General features: G+C 40.3%; 1 protein-coding gene across 1 annotated transcript in view; it reads left to right on the top strand.

The window, feature by feature from the left end:
• The window catches only part of LMO7 (LIM domain 7), a 155446-nt gene extending 137932 nt beyond the window's left edge, over positions 1–17514 (top strand). The window contains 10 exon segments of the mRNA XM_040422350.1: positions 2779–2865; positions 4683–5182; positions 6538–6597; positions 7644–7690; positions 8112–8270; positions 11017–11209; positions 11553–11840; positions 13408–13516; positions 14784–14886; positions 16791–17514. Of these exon segments, the coding sequence (XP_040278284.1) occupies positions 2779–2865; positions 4683–5182; positions 6538–6597; positions 7644–7690; positions 8112–8270; positions 11017–11209; positions 11553–11840; positions 13408–13516; positions 14784–14886; positions 16791–16813 (1569 nt within the window). The 3' untranslated portion in view covers positions 16814–17514.
• The last annotated feature ends 2555 nt before the right edge of the window (positions 17515–20069 follow it).

Below are 20069 nucleotides of genomic sequence, written 5' to 3'. Positions count from 1 at the left end.
GTGGGTGGGTGGGTGGGGGCGGTCATGTGGGTGGGTGGGTGGGTGGGGGCGGTCATGTGGGTGGGTGGGTGGGTGGGGGCGGTCATAGGGGTGGGTGGGGGCGTGGCCAGGGGAGGGGGGCTGAGTTCCACCACCTTTTCTCTGAGAATAAAAGCCCTGGTTACAATGTATTTCCTGATTCAGAACAACTGGAGGGTAAGCCGCACTTGCTGAGCCCATCAGATTTAGATGATCTGGTAAGAGATCTGTCATTATCTAAAGAAAAGTCAGAACTGTTAGCTTCTAGACTTCAGGAATGGAATTTGCTACAACGAGGCACCACAACTACACACTTTAGTCATCGACACACCAAGTTAGTATACTACTTTGTATACTATGCAGTGGAAAGTGATGTCTGTTTCTGTACTGATGTAAATGGTCTTATGATGGAGTTAGATGGTACACATGTTCCAGATGAATGGAGGCTATTTAAAGACTCTAGCAAAACAAGTTTGAAAGCTGTCTTGTTGCACAATGGTAACGAAAAACCATCTGTTCCATTGGCTCATGCGGTTGGATAGAAAGACCCATGCTTCTATGGAGTTAATTTTGAAAATGATCAAATACACAGAACATAAATGGAAAATTTGTGCTGACCTGAAAGTGGTAGCACTGCTGCTTGGCCTACAGTTAGGGTACGCAAAACATATGTTTCTTGTGCCTATGGAACATTCGTTATGACAACAATCATTACAAAATGAGACAGTGGCCTCTGAGTCGAGCACACAGTTGGTCAGTAGATTGTACAACACAAGTCACTGGTCGATCCACTTCAAGTTTATCTCCCACCACTTCAGATTAAACTTGGTTTAATGAAAAATTTTGTAATTGCACTTGATCGTGATTGAAATGGTTTTCAGTATTTGAAGGAGAAGTTTAGCACACTGAAAACTGATGCTAAATAAAAGGCCGGAGTTTTTATTGGTCCCGAAATCAACAAACTAATGCATGATGACACATTCAGAACAAAACTGAACCCTCTGGAACTTGCAGCTTGGGATGCATTTGTGCTAGTAGTGCAGAACTTCCTTGGGAACAGACAAGCTGCAAACTACAGTATGCTGTCAACCTTAGTAGTCAACATGCTTACAGCATATGAACAACTTGGCTGCCGAATGTCATTGAAAGTGCATTTCTTACATTCCCATCTTGACTTTTTCCCACCCAATTTGGGACATGTAAGTGACGAACACGGAGAGCGGTTCCATAAAGATATTTCTACAATGGAGAACGGGTATCAAGGCTGCTGGAATCCCAACTTAATGGGGGACTACTGCTGGTTTTTGCAACGGGAAAATATGACCGTTCGCAAAAGCAGATGCCTGAAGTACTTTTAACAGTACAGGGCCTTGCTAAAGTAAGACTTTTAAACTGAAAAACAAGACTTTTTGAAATTGTTATTCGATTACATTTTCATACACTGTTTTTACTACGCAAATTTTGATATAGATCAGGTAATTGTTGGAGGAAAACTCGTTCTGTTCAAAATTATTCAATGCTTTCCAAGTGCTTCATTCATTTAGGCATACTTATGCATAGCAAAATTTTGTGACTTGTTACAACAATTCTGACTTTGGATTTGTAATCCGCACACTCTATTTAGTATAGGACAAATGGTTTTTGCCCAGTAGCAGACGAAAAAAATAATTTTGTTGTGGTTGACGTCTCAAGGGCAGATACCATCTTAGAACCAGTAAAATAGAATCCAGGACATTTAGCCAAACTGGTAATACTTTATAATAAGAATAACTGTTTTTTTTTTAAGTTTATATTTTGTAACCCAAGTCATGAAACACAAGGGCTTAAGCACACAGTCTTGTCCATATTTCTGTCCAGAAAGACGCCTTCTGTGTGCAGTATTTTTTTCCAATCCCATCTGTAGAAATTGGCCTCTTCCATCTGCATCCTTGGTGTGGTTTTTGCACTTGTCACGGTGCTCCTACCTGGATATCCGGAACCCGAGGCATCGCCGGATGAAGCAGAGCAAATAGGGTGAATAGGTGGTGGAGAGGACGATGAAAGAGTCCAGACTTTGTTTATAGTTCAACTGCAGCTTTACTTTACAGAAACGTTTCTTCAAACTGATTACAGACTTGGTCTTGGTTTCCAGCAAGTTTTAGCATGAAAATGGCAGGCAAACACATTCGGCTCTGGTACATCTGTCAGGATTAAATAGAAACTTTTCCTTTTGCTTTCTGCTGCAACTTCTCTTTCTGTCTGACTCTATGGCAAGGCACAGGGCAACTTCTTCCTGGCTAATGAGACTTCTAGAAGTGGTCTCTCTGCTCCAGCAGAACTGGAAGTGTTCTGGCTGGTGTGGGCAGCGCCCGTCCAGGAGGGACGCAGCACTATAGACCTGCTCCCTTAGCAGGGGTCAGCTAGCACTCAACTCACTGGAACACACAGGTGCCACCTGCTGGTGAACCCAGCACATTACATTTGAACATAAACAGATGCATAACAGGAAATGCACAATATATGGGACCTGGAATAAATGTATAAAATGACATTGTGATTGCATACCCAGACAGAAACAGGGCATTGATGTGGTAATGCCACTCGGGGTGTTACAGGTGTAAAAATTAATTGCAGACATAAGAACAGTTGGCATCGATCAAATTTACAGAGACTACATATTCTTAAAGAGTAGAATTCCATATGTGGTTTTTATTCTGTGAACAGCTAAAATATATTAAAAGTATATATTAGATTTCAGTATTTATAATTCTGTATTGGCAGGAAAAATACAAACGGGAACAAGAGAGACTTAAAGAAGAATGGGAGCAAGCTCAGCAAGAAGCCGAGAAAGGAAGATCTTTTGATCAGGTTTGACCCATATCTCCTGTCTTCTTAGTTTTGTTCTTTTGCTCTTTTGTTAGTTATATATTTGGTATACCCTGTGACAGGAGGAAATGCTTGACACATTTCATTACATTTTATTAAAGCATTGTTTGCATGGCTATGACTAGAGGCCCCAGTCTAGTGCATCATTAACATTAAAGGGAATCTGTCACCTAGTTTTACCCTATAGAGCTGCGGACATGCAGGGATAGATCTCCGCTAGAATGTCCGCAACATACCTGTCCCATAAGTCTGTGTGGTTTTATTTCGTTGAAAAAAATGATTTTATAGATATGTAAATTAGCCAAGTAAGGTGCCCAAGGCGTGGTTACTTGCGTTTAATGAGCCCAGCCACGCCTGCATCCAAGAATCTCCTCCTTGCTCACAAAGTTAGTGCTGTAATCTCGCGATGCGCGAGCTAGCGCATGCACAGTGCCGCCAAAGTGTTTGTTCCCTTTGCTGGCATCAGCCTCAGTGAACCAACTTCGCATGCGGTAGCTCGCGCATCGTGAGATTACGGCACTGTAACTTTGTGAGCAAGGAGGAGATTCCTGGATGCAGGCAGTGCTGAGCTCCTTCACAGGGGGCGTGGCTGGGCTCCTTAACCGTAAGTAACCACGCCTTACTTGGCTAATTTACATTTATCTATAAAATCATTTTTTAAACAAAATAAAACCACACAGAGCTATGGGAGGGGTATATTGCAGACACGCTAGCAGAGATCTATCCGTGCATATCCGCAGCTTCATAGGGTAAAACTAGATGACAGATTCCCTTTTAAGCTTGGAGCATGGCAAGAGAAGCAAACCGTTTTTAAGCCCTCTGCAGCCACTAGATGAATTGTCCGTGTGACTAGTGAGCAGTTTGGGTGTTGTGGTCTGATGAACCCTTTTGCCCTGTTCTGAAATCATGCTGCAGGCTGGCAATAAGATGAGAACTGCATCAGTGGGAATGTGGGAGCCAAAGGGTGAATTCCGACATGACCGATGTGCTGCGGATGTTAATTGCAGTTTCGAGTAGGTGAAAGCCACAGTAGACTAGAGTACAAGACAACACTCATATGCATGCTGCTGATATCCGCTGTGAATTTCAGAACTTTGTAAGTAGACGAGGTGAAATTTGCTTTGAATCTGCAGGGAATTCCTCATGTAAATGGTTTACATGTGAAAGATTTTGCTATGATTTTTCTGTGAAGTTTTATGGCCTTCGTGTGCATGGTATGGTAGTTGGCCAGCCCCACATTTATTACCATATTTCTGGAGGAGTAGAACTGTTGATGGAAATATGAAAATATATGTTTAAGAAATCTATGGGAATTCTAATGGAAGGACTGAAAGGTTGGACTGAGTTCAGTAAATAAACTTACATTTTCATTGTGCCTTCTAGAGCGCTGTAACCTTCTTCAAATACTGGTTAAAAGGTTTATTTTGCTGGCATCCTCCAAGTGTGTAAAATCTGTAGTGCGAGTGTATGTCTATTTTTATGCCTACATTTCAGATATGGGGATAGAGTGAGGAATCGTTCTGTGCATTTTTCTTTGCTTTGGGTTGCAAGAGAGCTTCACAAATATGGCATAGGACATGTTGCTTTAAAATCTCATTGACTATGATGCAAATCTGCCCCACAGCAGCCAATACATTTGTATGCTTACTCATTTACTCATAGAAGAATTATTATAATTTTTTTAAGTTGCCCGTTTAGTAGATGGAGATTGTGAATAGGGGACTTTTTCCTCTTAACGTGTTTTTTGAAAAAGGGTTTTCTAAGCAAGACAACTAATCCATATCTTACAATTGTGACAGGAACCAGAGATCCTACCATTCAATACCAGCAGGTCCATGACTTCACATAGCCCTTTTTCATACTTAAGAACAGAGCGGTCTGAAGATTTACTAAGCAGTGAAGACAATTTTCAAGTGAATGAGAGGAGGCAAGAAGAAGAACGTGAAAGAAAAAAGGAAGAAGAAGAAAGGTTGAATTATTTGGAAGCCCAGCGTAGACAGGTAGCGGAGGAAGAACGTATGCGCCAGGTAGCAGAGGAAGAACGTAGGCGCCAGGTAGCGGAGGAAGAACGTAGGCGCCTGGTAACAGAGATAGAACGTAGGCGCCAGGCAGCAGAGGAAGAACGCAGGCACCAGCAAGAATTAGAAAGAAAAAGGCAAGAGGAAAACAGAAGACAAAAAGAGGAAGAAGAAAGGAGACTTAGAGAAGAGGAATGGAAGAGGAAAAAACAACAAGAAGAAGATGAAGAAGAGCAAAGGCTAAAACTACTAAGTGAACGAACCCAAAGACCAGTCATCAGGTTAGTGTAGCTAACTGCTGGACATTGGTTTTAATCTACTTAAAAATGAGAAGTCTATCATTTTGTAATATTTTTACTGTCATTTACTGTTTCTCTTTGCTAAAAGAATATTTTATAACAAAATACTTAGTAGACATTTTAATCAGTATGATTCACAAATTCTCACCAAAACTTAAGTATATAATTTAATTTTACTAGTTTACTTAATTATTTTAGTATAGCTATTGACCCAAATAATTTTAAGGTTGTCAATCGCAAACTTTATTTAATACATATCGGGGTATATTAGAGCTGCTGTCTGTTTTGAAATTCCCATCCTCTAGAGATATTAAATAACTGCTCCTCTGTCCCAGTCCACACAGCAAAGCTGTTAAGTAAGCGTCAGAAAAACAGCCTATTGCTGCTAGTGTGGAAACGAACATTTCAGGATTTTTATTTTATGATCAATACTACTATCAATACAATAATTAAAAAAGTAGATTGTAAAAACCTGATTTACATATTATGCAATTGTTTAAGTGTACTTTTAATTTCAGATAAATTCTACAATATAAGACTTACATCAAATACCATGCATTTATCACTGTTCATTTAACTCTTACCTCAACCCCCATCCCCCCACTGATCATCCAAAACAGTGTTTTTGCAGGCAGAAAAGGACAACACTGTTCGAGGGCTGTGTGGAAGGGCACTTTTGAGGGCTATATATAGGCTGTGATTGGGCTACGGTCACGATGATATTGTTTTAAATCTGATAATCTAATTTTAAACAAGATTTAGGCCATGAACAAGACCAATATCGTGTCACTAGCCTTGATACATTGCGAATTACAGCTCTTAGAAATGGGTCCCAGTGAAAGCTGTACATACTGTACCTGCAGCTTTCATTCCCATGCCAATTTCTAATAGCTGTATCTCTCCATGTTTCTCACCGAGCACTGTGATCGTGGGCTTGTTTTAAAGCTTAGATTGTCTGCTTTCAAGCCCAAGCCAGACCAAGATTTGAAGGGTTAAAATAGCACTTTTTTCCTTAAGATGTCTGTCATCTCACCCAGCCTGGAGGTGGGAGAGATTCCTGACAGGCTACAGGAGGAGAGAAAAGACACACTCTGTTTTGGCTGTACATGTCCCAGTAGGAAGGTTTACATAGACATCTGTGCATGTTGAAAACCACCCCCCTTCACCGATCAATCAAAATCTTCCATAAAAAAGTGACATTTTTGGGAGTGTTTTTTCCATTTTTGATGTGACTGGTGGGGAGTGTGTTAAAATGGATTTAATGTCTATTAGAGAGATGTGATTATAGAAATGTTAATGTGTTCATACATTAATGTATTCATGTTTTGTTCATGCAGTTCATCTTATTCAAGATTATCCAGGACTTTAGATGAATCTGATTATTCATCATACAGCAGGTGGGTACTAGATCATTTTAGAGAGGTTTTCCTATAAATATTTATCACCTATCCATAGCTTTGGCAGTCTCATAGAAGTGAATGGCGCAGTGGTCACACATGCACCCCACCGTTCCATTCACACAGTGGATTTGAGGGTACCTGTGGTCATGATTGGTGGAGGTACCAGAGGTCAGACCCCTAGCGATTTTAATTTTTTTTATTATTAAGCTCCTACTGCAAATATATTCTTGTCAATCTAGTAATTTTTTTTATTTTTTTGTGTCTATATACATGTAACATGTTTTGTTTTCCATCTCTTGTGACATGTCAGTACCGGATATGGCTGAACTTGCTAGCTGATAGACCTCTTTCAAATTTTTATTATTATTATTATTATTATTATTATTATTATTATTATTATTTATTGTTCTAAATTTTTTCCCCCCCAAAAAAAACCTGATACAATGTTTGCATCCTTTAAAAAAAACTGCAAACAAGACAAGATCTGGGATTGGTTTAATTTTTGGACAGGAGGTCTGTCTGTAGGAGGGCAGTCATGTTTCCTCAATTTTATTTATTTTATTTTATTTTTTTAACTGGTCAGTTAAGGCCTTTTTCACATCTGCGGCTGGAGCTCTCTGGATCCTACATAGCCGGATTTTACCGTGTGCCCTCTGGCCCCCATTGACTGTAATAGGATCAGACTGAGATTCGGACAGAAAAAATACTGCATGTAGTATTTTCTTTTATTTATTTTTTTTATCCGTCCGAAAGCCTGCATATATGCCGGATACAGTAAACTCTGGCAATCTGTTCCTCCACCAGAACAGACTGCTGGAGTTCACAATGCATATGAGAACCTGGTCTAACTGTAAAGAAGCATATTTCTGGAAGCTAGAGGACCTTTAAAAAGAAAGTCTAAAGGGAAATAGTGATGTGTATAGTTTAAATACAATCTGTCGTGTCAAAATCATTTTAGTTTATGTACATAATTAATATTTAAGGTGATACAAGATGGGTTTATGCATTTAGTGTAAATCAGTGGTCTCGTATGTTTTTCTTAGCAGCAAATATAGAGATGCTCCTGATTCATCAGCTTATCAAGGAAATGGTAAGTGTTGCTTTAATATTTTACAATTCTTTTATATTAAGTTGTGCACACTGACCATCTTTGCTGCAATTTACGTAACGTTTGTGCAATAGGCATTTATTATTCATATTATGTTCATATAGAACGCCCATGGACTCATGGTACATTGTGATGTAATGTTACTACAACGCACATGGAAATATGTATGACAGACAGACTGTTTCCTGCATTCTGCACCACATTAGACTAGTTGCCATTTTTCTCCTTATTGTAGCATGATAATGACAAAAAATTACTAAATTGTCATTATCATGTGCAAATAGTTTATTACCCTGATAAATTAGAACGCAAAGCTACTGGTTAGTAGTGTCCCCCTCATTATTTTATAGTTATAAGGCAAATGCTTGAAATACCAGCGATTCACATGAATCATTATATATAGGCGGACAAGGAAAGAAGGCATATGGTTTTGCTGACTGGGTGTTTGAAGATGAACAAAACAAGACCCATAATGTGAAGTCTCAACCAAAAAAACTCCCATCAGAAATGGAAGTCATGGAAAAACAAAATGTCTCTGAGATGAGAGACTATCCAGGCCAAGGTGGGCAAATGCTTGGCTTCGCTGCTTAACCATATTAAACTCTGATCTTTAAAAGGCCTCTATACTACTGTAAAACAGCTCACCAGATACTTGACTATCGACAGGGCGCATACTTCTAATACACACTCCAGACCCTTCCAGGAAGTGGACCCCTAGAAAGCGCTTCTGCATTCATAGGAGCCCATTTCTTGAATGTGAAATATGGGAACATGCAATAGCTGAGGCACACAGCATGATCTATTCCACAGTGATGCTTCTTAGAAAGCTGTCCTTATTCCTTCCGGCACAGTACGATTTAAAAAAGTTTTTGACCCCTTTACAGTATACCGCCCAGCATAAACTTTAAGGGAAACGTCCAAACGTTTTAATGAAAGATTTGCCATAAACTTCAAAATCCTTTAGTAGTTCAGTTCCCCCATGAGGTCAGATCTGTGTGCTATTGTTTATTACCAATGTAAGCACCTGCTGCAATGTAAATTTCCTTTTGCTTTCTAGTACGTAGTAATAGTTATCATATACATTAATAATAATATATAAGCCACCATATTCCGCAGAGCTTTACAATTCAGAGGGTGCATGTACAAATTAAGATAGACATCACAGGATTGCAGGCTAGTACACAAATGAAACACTAAGGGATACATTTATCATTAAACCACGTCACTTTTAGTGGTGTGAAAAACTCGCAAACTGCACGTTTGCGACTTTTTTAACAGCATTTGTGCAAAAATGTTTGTGCAATGCCATTACTCCACCGACATGCCACTTTCTGAGATGGGGGCATGGTGAGGTCGTCAGCCCTGCCATACTTCTCTGGCGTAGAAAAAACACAAAAATCTACACCAGACAGGGGCTGGCGTAAATCTCGGATGCCGTGCCTAATTTATGACGAGGTGTACACCTAGTCATAAATCAGGTGCAGCATCCAGCAGTGTATGCTGCTGGGCTATGATAAATCAGGGCCTAGAAGTGAAGGCCCTGCTCACAAGAGCTTATAATCCATTAAAGGGGTTTTCCGCTTCTTACTATTGATGACCTATCGTCAGCCGATCAGCTGTTTGAAGAGAAGGCAGCAGTTGCAGTGGGGAGCAGGTGTATTACAAGTATAGCCTCTCCGTTCACTTCTATGGGATGGCTCCGTCCAATTCACTTGAACAGAAATCATTCCATAGAAATATGTCCCATATAAATGAATGGGGACGCAATACTTTTAATTCCACCTGTTTACCACTGCAATTGCTGTGGCAAGCAGGTAAACGGAGCAGAGTGCTGCCTTCTCTTCAAACAGCTGATTGGCAGGGGAGTCTGAGTCGGACCCCCGCTGATCTGATGGGTCATCAATAGTAAAAAGCAGGCAACCCCTTTACCAATATTCAACCAACGCAAAAAATGTTTCTCACTTTCCAACTTACTTTTTATCCAAAAATTTGATTACACTCTACATGACCAAAAGCCTGTGGCTACCCATTCTACCTAGTCCTTTTTCAGCATCACTGCCAACAGGTATATGTTACCAGGCACATGCAGTCCAAAGAGTTTGTGTCTGAAGAGCCTCAGTGGCTTTCACCGTTGCACTGTCATGTGGCCATTTCTTCTCTTTTCTGCTCTGCTAATGCTGCCTGTGCTGCCACTGGGAAGTAAAGGGTCTTCCGGGTTAACCATATTGATGACCATTCCTCAGGATAGGTCATCAATATCAAATCGGTGGGGCTCCTACCCGAAGCCTCCTGCCAATCAACTGTTCACAGCTGCTGCCAAAGCTACTACTGAGAACATAGCTGGAAGCACAGTCTAGTGGCTGTGTCTGGTTACTGCAGGTCCTCAATATTGTTATCCTGGAAAGTCTTTTAATAATAGCTGTTTCAACTGTGTGCTGTTTTTGCAAATTTGGTTTTCCGTGCACCCAATAGGTCTTGACTGTAAGCATGGTCAGTAAAGGGACCAACATTTCTGTGTGTGCCAAAGAGTGCTGCTCTTATACTACCGCTGAGCAAGGATTGTGGGATATTCTGTGGTGCTGTTGGAGAGCATTGTCTTCTGACAGTCTGAGGTTGAAAACACGAATAATGGCTGCGACACAGCATTTACCGATAACCTGCTGTCTTGTTGTATGTCGTGCACGTGCTGAGCCAGACATTTTCTGAATAGCACCGACTTTTTCTAGAGCCTTTGTCAGGTGGCCTACCATCTAATGTACTGGGATTGGGTTTCCAAACGATGCCAGAAAAATTCCCAGTAGACTGGATTCATAAACACCAAAGTTGTATGTGTGAAACCAGCCATTTGAAAATGGATAGCATGTAAATGACTGCTACACAATGAAGTATAAATTGCAGGGGGTGCACAAGAGAAAGGCATGTGTTGGATGCAGCGGACATTTCTAGAATAGTTTTTTGCATAGTGCCCAGTAATAGTCACAGCTAGTTACTTTTGCTCCACAGCTAATTTTTTAGGGTAGCTCTCTATTGTGGACGTGCGAGATCCGCATGAGCGAATAGCGCTGATTGAGCCTCACAATGCCCTGTAGGATTTGTCAGCGAGCCTTTTAATAAGGGTAACAGGGCTCTAGAAAAGCACAGATTGCTTTTGGGCTCGTTGGGTAGGATTTAATGCAATTACAAACTAAATATGAGAAGGTTTCTACTAATGGAAGTTTGATGCTAAGTCGTTATTTTTTTATGTAATCCAAGTACTAATTGTTCCAGTAAAATTCCCTTTGAGTTAATTACATTTTTTTATGTTACAGGCACCCACTACGAATATGAAACTAGTTCATCAATGAGTGGATCACAGAAAGAGGGGCCTGCAGAAATGAAAAGACAGCAAATAATCAGAGAAATGAGGAAGAAAGCCTCTCTTAATACTGACAACAGCTGGATCAGGCAGCGGAGCTCTAGTGTGACAAAAGACACCTCATCACTTCCAGATTATATGAGAAGGTAGGGATTTCTTGTCGGAGTTGTCGTTCTTCATGGCAGATGACCTATTAGGTCGTGTGGGTGCCATGAATGTGGTCCCCTGCCCGGGACCCACCTCTGTGAGATGGAACAGAGAGCTGCTCCATAAGTGGGGTTCTCTGTCTGATTGACTGACTTGGGCAGTCGATATATTACATCTCAATGGCTGCCATGAAATACTACATTTCACCTGCAGGGAAAATGTCTGGCTGCACCTGTAAAATCAGCTGTTAGAAGCCCTTCAAAGTTTTCGATTTACTATACATATTTAGTTCTTACATAGGAACCCAAACTGTTTTCTAATAGCATTTATTTCTTTTTACAGAGGGGAATCACTAGACAACCTAGACTCTGGCTTAAACTCGTGGAGACAGTCATCCTTGGCAAACCACTCATCCTCTTATAACTCTTTATCATCTAGTCAAGACTTCAGTCAACCCTCTCAAGTGGTATCCACCTCTAACCGTGCCTACCTGCCCAACCCATCTCCCAGCCTTCCACTGGTTTCTTCTGGTTCAGTTAAGAGTGCATCACTTTCCCAGACCTCTGTGGCATCATCTGGTTTGCCTCAGAATCCATCTTCATCACAGACGTCTGTTCAACAGCGCAACAAGTAAGCAGAAAGCGACAGGTTTTGAGTTTTTTTTTTTTTTATGATTGTCAAAAGCCTTATGGAAGATATTTTTTAACCCCTTAATGGCCACCAATCATTAATGGGCTTTATTCTAGGCCGCCATATTTTTTACAGCAGCCCAGAATAAGCAGGGAGACCCAAGCAGTGGAGGGTGGGGGCTCTGCCATTTAACGCCTTAAATGGCACGGTCACTAGTGACCATGCCAGCTAAGTGGGTTAGATGGAGGGGAGCTCCCTCTGTCTCCCATAAGCAACTGGGGAGTGAGATCTCTGGGTGCCGATGTCTTTGCATGGAAGCTTGGGGCCTAATAAAGACCTCAAGCCTGCCTGCAGTGTATGCCTAGCATACTGTGCCCCTCTGGTGCAGCCTGCTGGTGACTGTCAGTATAGCACTAACAGTATAATGATCTGTACTGTATAAGCGGTCTGTGGGACTAATAGTTAAAAAAAAAAAAAAAAGTTTTATTAAATGAAAATAAATCTCCAAGTTAAAAATATACTTTTTTCCATTTAAAAAGCTTTTCAATGGAAAAAATTGCAAAAATAAGCCTGCTCCATATATTTGCATTACACAATTTTAATGTAATTTAGCCTTCAAAGTGAACGTAAAAAAATAAAATAAATTAAATTGCTGTTCTTTGCATATTCACCAAAAAAAAAAAAATCTCCCTTGTTTGCCTTTTACCTGGTTCATCGCTGTGGCTCCTCTTCTCGAGCTGTTTTAAGGCAAATGGCCGGGTCTGTATTTAGGTCTGCAGTAGATCCTCAAAATACAGATACCTTCCATGTGCATTCAGTATTGTTCTCACTCCTATCAATATAAAGGTCTATTTTTGTCAGCCATTCAGACAGGAATACGACATGTTCTGTAATTTGCAGAATGGCCACATGGAGCCACAAAAATATGTATATGTGCTTGGTCCCATAGAGGTGAATGGATCAGTGTGTTATCAAACAATGTAGGTAGCATACGGCTTCAAAATACGGTCATGTGCATGAAGCCAAAGGATCGTCTGTATGCTGTCTGCCATGGGTAAGAGAGCTCCAGCGTCTGCACATCACTGCTGGCCAGAGCTGTCCTGTCTTTCTGTGCCCAACGTGAGAAAAATCCAGCTTGTGACTCAGTCCATGCGTGACTGTATGTATTTGGCACATTATGTGTGTGTGTGTGTATGTGTGTGTATATATATATATATGTGTGTGAATTCATATATGTAAGTGTGCATGACTTTGTGTATGTATGTACACATGTTTGGTGGCAGCATAATAGGAAGACGTGATTTGTCTGTGTTCTAAATGAGTTTTTTTTTTTTTTCTGCTTTTAATGTAATTTAGCTTATTTCGCTCCTTATTTTATAATTTGTCTTTGATACTTTCACCAGCTGAACAACTCTTCTTTCATGAAGGTCTTTTACAGCATGCCGCCCTTATGGCTGGTTGTCTGTACAGGACGCGTAATTTTATTTACCTTTAATTAATTTCTGCATTCCAGAGCATCTGTCCGTCTTCAGACAAGGGCTCAGTTATTTTCTTATTCTGTATCTAGGTCAGTGAGCGGGAAGAAATTGTGCTCTTACTGTAATAACAGTTTGGGCAAAGGAGCGGCAATGATCATCGAATCTATTGGTCTTTGTTTTCATTTACATTGTTTTAAGGTGAGACATTGAGGCCGTCAGAATTACTCCTTCAGAAACTTAACTAACTGCCATGGTTGTGGATACTAACACTAATCATTTTGTCTGCGTCTGACATCTTTCCATGAAACAGACTTGTGTAGGAATATAAGATCGATAAATTGGATTCAGAGATTACAGCAGTTAAACTGTGATCAAGGTCGAAGTTGGTAATATTTTTGGAATATGTGAAAAGTGGAGCTGTTTCTCATAGGAACCAATCAACTTCAAACTCTTTAAAATCAAAGCTCCATAGATGTTTTCACTAAAAAGACACATGAGGTCCCAAGGGGCAGGTCTTTTGAGAAATAATATCCAGATGATACGTAGATGATGACTCTTATTTTTTTGTTACAGTTGCCTGCACAGTCCCCAAATCCTAGCCCCAAGGCCAGGTACTGTAGAAGGGTCATTGCAAGACACGGTTCTATCCCCGTCTAATATGAAACATTTTGTAGAAATCCGGTCATAGCATATTGACCTCTTTCTGAAGGTCAAAAGCCAAACTATGAAAATATAAGACACATATATATCCTGTACAGTGAATTACCAGTAAACACTGTATATACTGATGTGTATTCGTATGAAACCTTCAGAGACTTCTGACTCCTTGTCAGACACTATGTCCAATGCATCAGTAAGGACGAATGTGATTTCTTTCTATCCCTTGTGGGTTAAAGATGCCCTGGAGCAAGTCATCGTTTTCTCCCAGTTATTAAAAAAAAATCTCTCAGGCTGTTAGGCTATTTTAGGCTTGGCATAGACGAAGTCAGAAATGAAGGCTAGTCTGAGTAAGTGCAAATCTCGGTCTGCAGCTGTAAGACGGAAGAACTCTTCTTCCTCTCTTGAGTTTATTTTAGTCAAGCCAGTAATGACAGTGCAGCTTCTTGTTTCCATGAGTTTATTCTCGGGATTTCCAATGTTTATCAGTGTTTGGTTTTGTTTCATGGAAGGTGTCTGTGCTGCATCTGCTTACCCGGTGCCAAGTCGCTTCTCCTCTGCCGCCGGCGCATCGTGCCGGATACTGTTCCCTGCCTGACCTTCGCCAACTTTGCAAAACATTAGCAGAGAAGCTGATCGCTATGTCTGCCTGCTGCCTCAACAAATAATTTTGGTTGCTTTGCTGCTTTAGTCAATCATTTCAGGCTTTGCTCGATGTATCCTGTATGTTGGCTTACTCTCCAGGGGCCTAGCAATGTTTTGTGCTATAAATGACTTATTTTTCTGTATTTTATTTTATTTTTTCCAGTGTGTCGCCTGTGAAACAGACCTTGGAGGCTCCCATTCTGGAGCAGAAGTTAGAATCCGGAACAACGACCTGTACTGCAACAGCTGCTACATTAAATTTAAATGTACGTTGATGTGACATGTATTTCTACTGACTTGTCTCCAGCTGGCAGTTTTATGCCATTTTTGAGATGTAGCCCATACCTTCATTGTTAAATCGAAAGCAGGAATGTAACCAGTTCTGTTAGTAGCAGCCTAGAAATGGATATTACTTTTAATACATGAAATGATGGGTTTGTGCACAAAGTACATAAACAGAACTTTATATAAAATGTGAGGCGGTACATTTTGAGGTTTTTTTCCCAAAAGATCAGTAATGCAGGAGTGGCGTAAGAATGATTTTACTTTGTATTGTAAGTAAATGTAACCCCAAATGCCCATCCACACATTCACTTTTTAAAATGCGTTTCCAGTTGTTTGTGTTGACTGCAATAATTAAAACCCACAAAGGACTTATATTTTAAAGGGCATCTGTCAGCAGATTTGTACCTATGACACTGGCTGACCTGTTACATGTACACTTGGCAGCTGAAGGCATCTGTGTTGGTCCCATGTTCATATGTGCCGGCGTTGCTGAGAAAAATGACATTTTAATATTTGCAAGTGAGCCTTTAGGAGACTCATTTGCATATATTAAGGCATCATTATTCTCAGCAATGTGGGCACATATGGACATGGGACCAACACAGATGCCTTCAGCTGCCAAACGCACATGTAACAGGTCAGCCAGTGTCATAGGTACAAATCCGCTGACAGATCCCCTTTAAGTTCTCTGAATTTATTTTGTAAAGTCCTTGTAAACTGTATTTCAGTACATACAAACTATAATCTCTCTGAAGTTAAACAGGCATACTGTATAAATGAAAGAGGCACTTTTACATCTCCTGACATGTCTGTTGAAATAACAATTCTGGAGCATCATTTGTTAAAGGTGTGGACTGCAGAGAGCAGTACAGACTTGCCTTATGTGGACCTGTGACTAGGAGTAGTGAGAATATGAACTTTTAATATGCCCGGTTCTGTCACTTTAACGGGGGTGTGCAGTGTCAGGATATTACTGACCTTTCCTCACGATAGGTCATCAATATTAAATCAGAGGAGGGGGTTGAGTCTGACTCCTGACAAAAAGTGTAGCAGAAGATGCTCCAGCACTGTTATTTCGTGGAGAGTCTAAGAATTTACTAAAACGGGCATGCCAGTAGTGGAAGCAGGTCCTCTTTATTATAGACACCCTTGAGTTGTCAGGTTCTGTTAAGTAAATAAAATGTATTATCAGTCTTTTTTTTTTTTTTTTTTGTGTCTAGGAAAGCTGGGTAAAAGTTTTATTCACTATAAATGTTTTTGTCAACCTTTCTAAAGTCTTGTGTGGCAGATCTCCTGAACCTGGTTGTGCAGTAGTGGATATAAAGAGAGTATGAATCTGTCCTATTGAAAAGTGCAAGAGCTAAAATAGATGCCGAGCGTACAACACTATCCTTTCCAAAAATGGCTCAAAGAAATCACTAAACCAAGTTCACTAAATGATAGTAAATCCTTAAAAGGGTATTCCAAGATTTTAATACTGATGACCTATTCTCCAACTGATCTGACACCCAGGACTCCTGCTGATCAGCGATTTGAGAAGGCATTGGTGCTTCTGTGAGCGTTGTGGCCTTCTCCGTGCTCACTGAGCACAGCGGCGTACGTTGTATAGCGGCTATGATTGGCGTCGCGCTCAGCCCCATTCACTTGTGACTGATGCCTAGGGACGGCTGCATTGCTCATAGGAGCGCTGGTGTCAGACCCCCACTGATTAGATACTGATGACCTATCCTGAGATCATCCGTATTTAAATCTCGCAAAACCCTTTTAATTTCAGTTCTGGCTAGTATAATGCCGAAGAGGCAGAAATATCATTAGTATTATATGGACAAATGGATATGTCACTGGCTGGTACTGTGAACTAACCAGATTTTTCTTTGCCATACAGCCGGACACCCCACCTCCATGTGAAGGTCTTCTCATCACAGAACCGCTTCTAGAAGTAGCAGAAGAGGATTGAACAAACACAGATGTAAATCTATAGGCACAAGCTGGATATGTGCTTTACACACCGTATAGATGTTATATATAAGATATGACACCGCAGTTGCCTTTTATTCTTGTATTACCTCGTTAACCAGATTTCTTTGTGGTATATTTATGAGAGGATAATCAACGCTAAGGGGCATGTTGTACTTTCAGTGTTCTGAATTCTGTATGTAAGAAGGGCCGCTTTCATGTAATTTCCCAATATTTTTGAGTCCTTTTTCCATCTCTTTTCATTGGTGTCTAAAGGAGGGTAATTTCAATAGAAAGTTTCAGACATTCAGATTGAGTTCTATGGCTTTCATCACTCTGAACAATATTTACTTCCTATAGAAAAGTCAAATTACATTGAAATGCGCATATGGCTCTATATTTATATGAACTTTTAGCACAATATAAGGTATCACCGCTTTGTGGGGAGGTGTGGGATTGTTTCCGATACCCATTTTCTGAGCATCCAAATCTATGCAGGAATTGTGATGTAACACAAATTTTCTCTAGCCTTATGTTCTTGCTAAAATTATTTGTTAAGAAGACGTTTATTTTTTCTGTCAGAAAGGTTTTCTGTAACTAAAATATTTTCTGATTTACTTTTGTAAATAAATTGTGGCTGCATTTAAATCGGATATTTCAGTTGTTTCTGTTCTTTTAACTACTTACCTCCCTCAACTAGGCCATTTTTTTATGGGCCTATCTAACTGCAAATCACTACTTAATTTCTGAGCCAACCTACATGTATAGATTATTTTTCACAGGACACATTAGACCTCTCCTTTGAGCCATTAGATGACAGATATACGATTTAAAAAAAATATTGAAGGAAAAAACTGACATAAAAAAAAGTATTAATTTTTTCCTTTTTCTTTTCAAACTGTTACAAAAGATTTCAAGAGCAAACATTTCTAAAAATATTACCATATGTTTGTTCTGTGAAAGTGGATACTACTTGTGTAATTTATCTACTGGCTCGGCTCACCACAAGACTTCAAAGGACTTTGGATTTTGGCGGCCAATTTTTCTGTTAATACTGCCAGTACTGATGTTGGACAGCACCAAAATATTAGAACCGTTTTTTCTGTTCCAACTAAAAATTCAGTCTCCTACATCTTGAGAATTCTGAGGCTGACACTTGGTTTTCTGCTGTGGACCTGCACAAGTCTTTGTACTCATTATGCACTTATCCACTACTTTTCCATGTGGAATTCTCGAGAATATTGAACATCATTCTTTTATATTGTCTTATTTTATGCACTTATATAGCCCTGACATTTTCTGCAGCGCTTTACAGACATTAGCATCACACTGTCCCCAATGGGGCTCACAATCTAAGGTCACTATCAGTATGTCTTTGTAGTGTGGGAGGGAACCAGAGCACCTGGGAAGAACATACAAACTCCATGTCCTTGGTCAGATTCGAACCCAGGATCCCAGTGCTGCAGGGAACCAGTGCTAACCACTGAGCCAGCGCTGCAAGGCACCAGTGCTAACAATTGAACCACCGTGGATTTCTTTCTTTTTTTTTTTTTTTGTCAATGTCTTTTTTTTGGGGGGGGGGAGGGGGAGAGACGTGAATGGGGATATAAAATAAAAGATTTAAAAAAAAAAAACACTGATGCAGCACTGATGTATTTTTTTTATTTTTTTGCGGATTTGTGTTTTGCAGAACGCAAAATACCTACGGTTGTGTGAATGGGCCCTTATACTGACTTTTAAGTGGCTCAGGAGATCACTGCAGTCTTGTTATGGCAGCACAGGCTTCAGCTGCGGCCTAGGGATCTCTGTAATGGCACCATTCAGGTGAAGGAAGCTTTGGGAGCAGGTATAGCTCCATGACTTTGACCAAAGGATTAATTTTTAGCTTTTTCCTGGAGTGATCCTTTAATGGGGAAATTGTGCAGTAAGACTGACAGTGAGAAGACTAAAATAATAATTCTCACTTTTCATATGGTTAGATTACCCCACAAGAAATCAGCCTCTGTGTAGTTCATGTATTATACAGTACAGTACCGACATCTCCCTTTTTGATTATCTTTTAAAAGGGAATGATTACTTAATACGCGTTGAATTAATACGTGTAAGTACAAACAGGTGGCACGAGGCACACGTGCTCTGCAAAATATTGTAATCCGTTAATCATTATGTATACACAGGTGTTGTGAAATGGATCACATCTGTACACAGCACAAACCTTGTAAATCAGGATTTCATTATATATTCACCAAAACTTTTGACGGTTATCTATATTGTTTGATTGGCTAGCGTTAAAATAACATTTTGTTAACCTCATTTGCATTATTCTCCATGGAATATATATACAAAGTACAGGTTTTCTCGATTAGACAATGCTACGTCACATAGACCTGACCCCCTGACGTGCTGACCAAGAGGCGCTCAGTTTCTGGGATCCCCAGCTGCCCATCGTCTTTGTTGGAAATAGATACACCTCGTCTCTAGCTAATAAAAGGGAGTTCCAGTCCTGCAAACTCTCTATAAACGTAAAGAGTTTTTTTCCGCCAGTCTTTGATAGCCCCTGCACTGCTGGAAGATGCGCCTAAGGCACACACCTTGTCATAAATGTAGGTGCATCTTCCAGCAGTCCTTCTGCCTAAACTGAAATCTACTCCAGTGCCTTACTGGAGTAGATTTTTCAGTCATCACTTATGCCTGAACAGTTAGTGAATTTGCTGGGACCCTACTGACCCGGTTTCACCATGTAAACAAATCACTCTGGTTTACATCCGGTATGTTGCACTTCCTGTTCTTGCATCCATCCAAACCCATGATGCACTTCACAGCTTGAGCACCGCCCCTAATAACTCCCATCTTGATTATAGCTCCTCCCACATAGCTAGTTAAATAGACCCTCCCCTATCACATGTCCTGTGATGTTATGTCCATGGGCAAAGACTGTTTGGACATGGTCATGTGACCACAGTCCAGAACAGACGATAGGAGCAATAAAGGTAAAAGAAATGCATCGCAAAATTACAGCTGTATTCAAAAAGGATTCTTTTAAAGAATGCTGCAGCAAATCAGAAAACCTCTCTAAGGGTAAGTTCATGTTGCAAAAAATTCTTTTCACTGTCCCATTCAGCTGAATCTGGTTTGCAGAAATCCATGCAAATGCTGCAGGATTAAGCTATGCAAATTTTATGGATGCATACATTTCTGCAGTGAATGT

This window comes from Bufo bufo, chromosome 3 (genome assembly GCF_905171765.1).
Source record: "Bufo bufo chromosome 3, aBufBuf1.1, whole genome shotgun sequence".
Classification (NCBI taxonomy): domain Eukaryota; kingdom Metazoa; phylum Chordata; class Amphibia; order Anura; family Bufonidae; genus Bufo; species Bufo bufo.
Note: the sequence above shows the minus strand (reverse complement) of the source record. Positions and strands in the feature narration are given on the sequence as shown.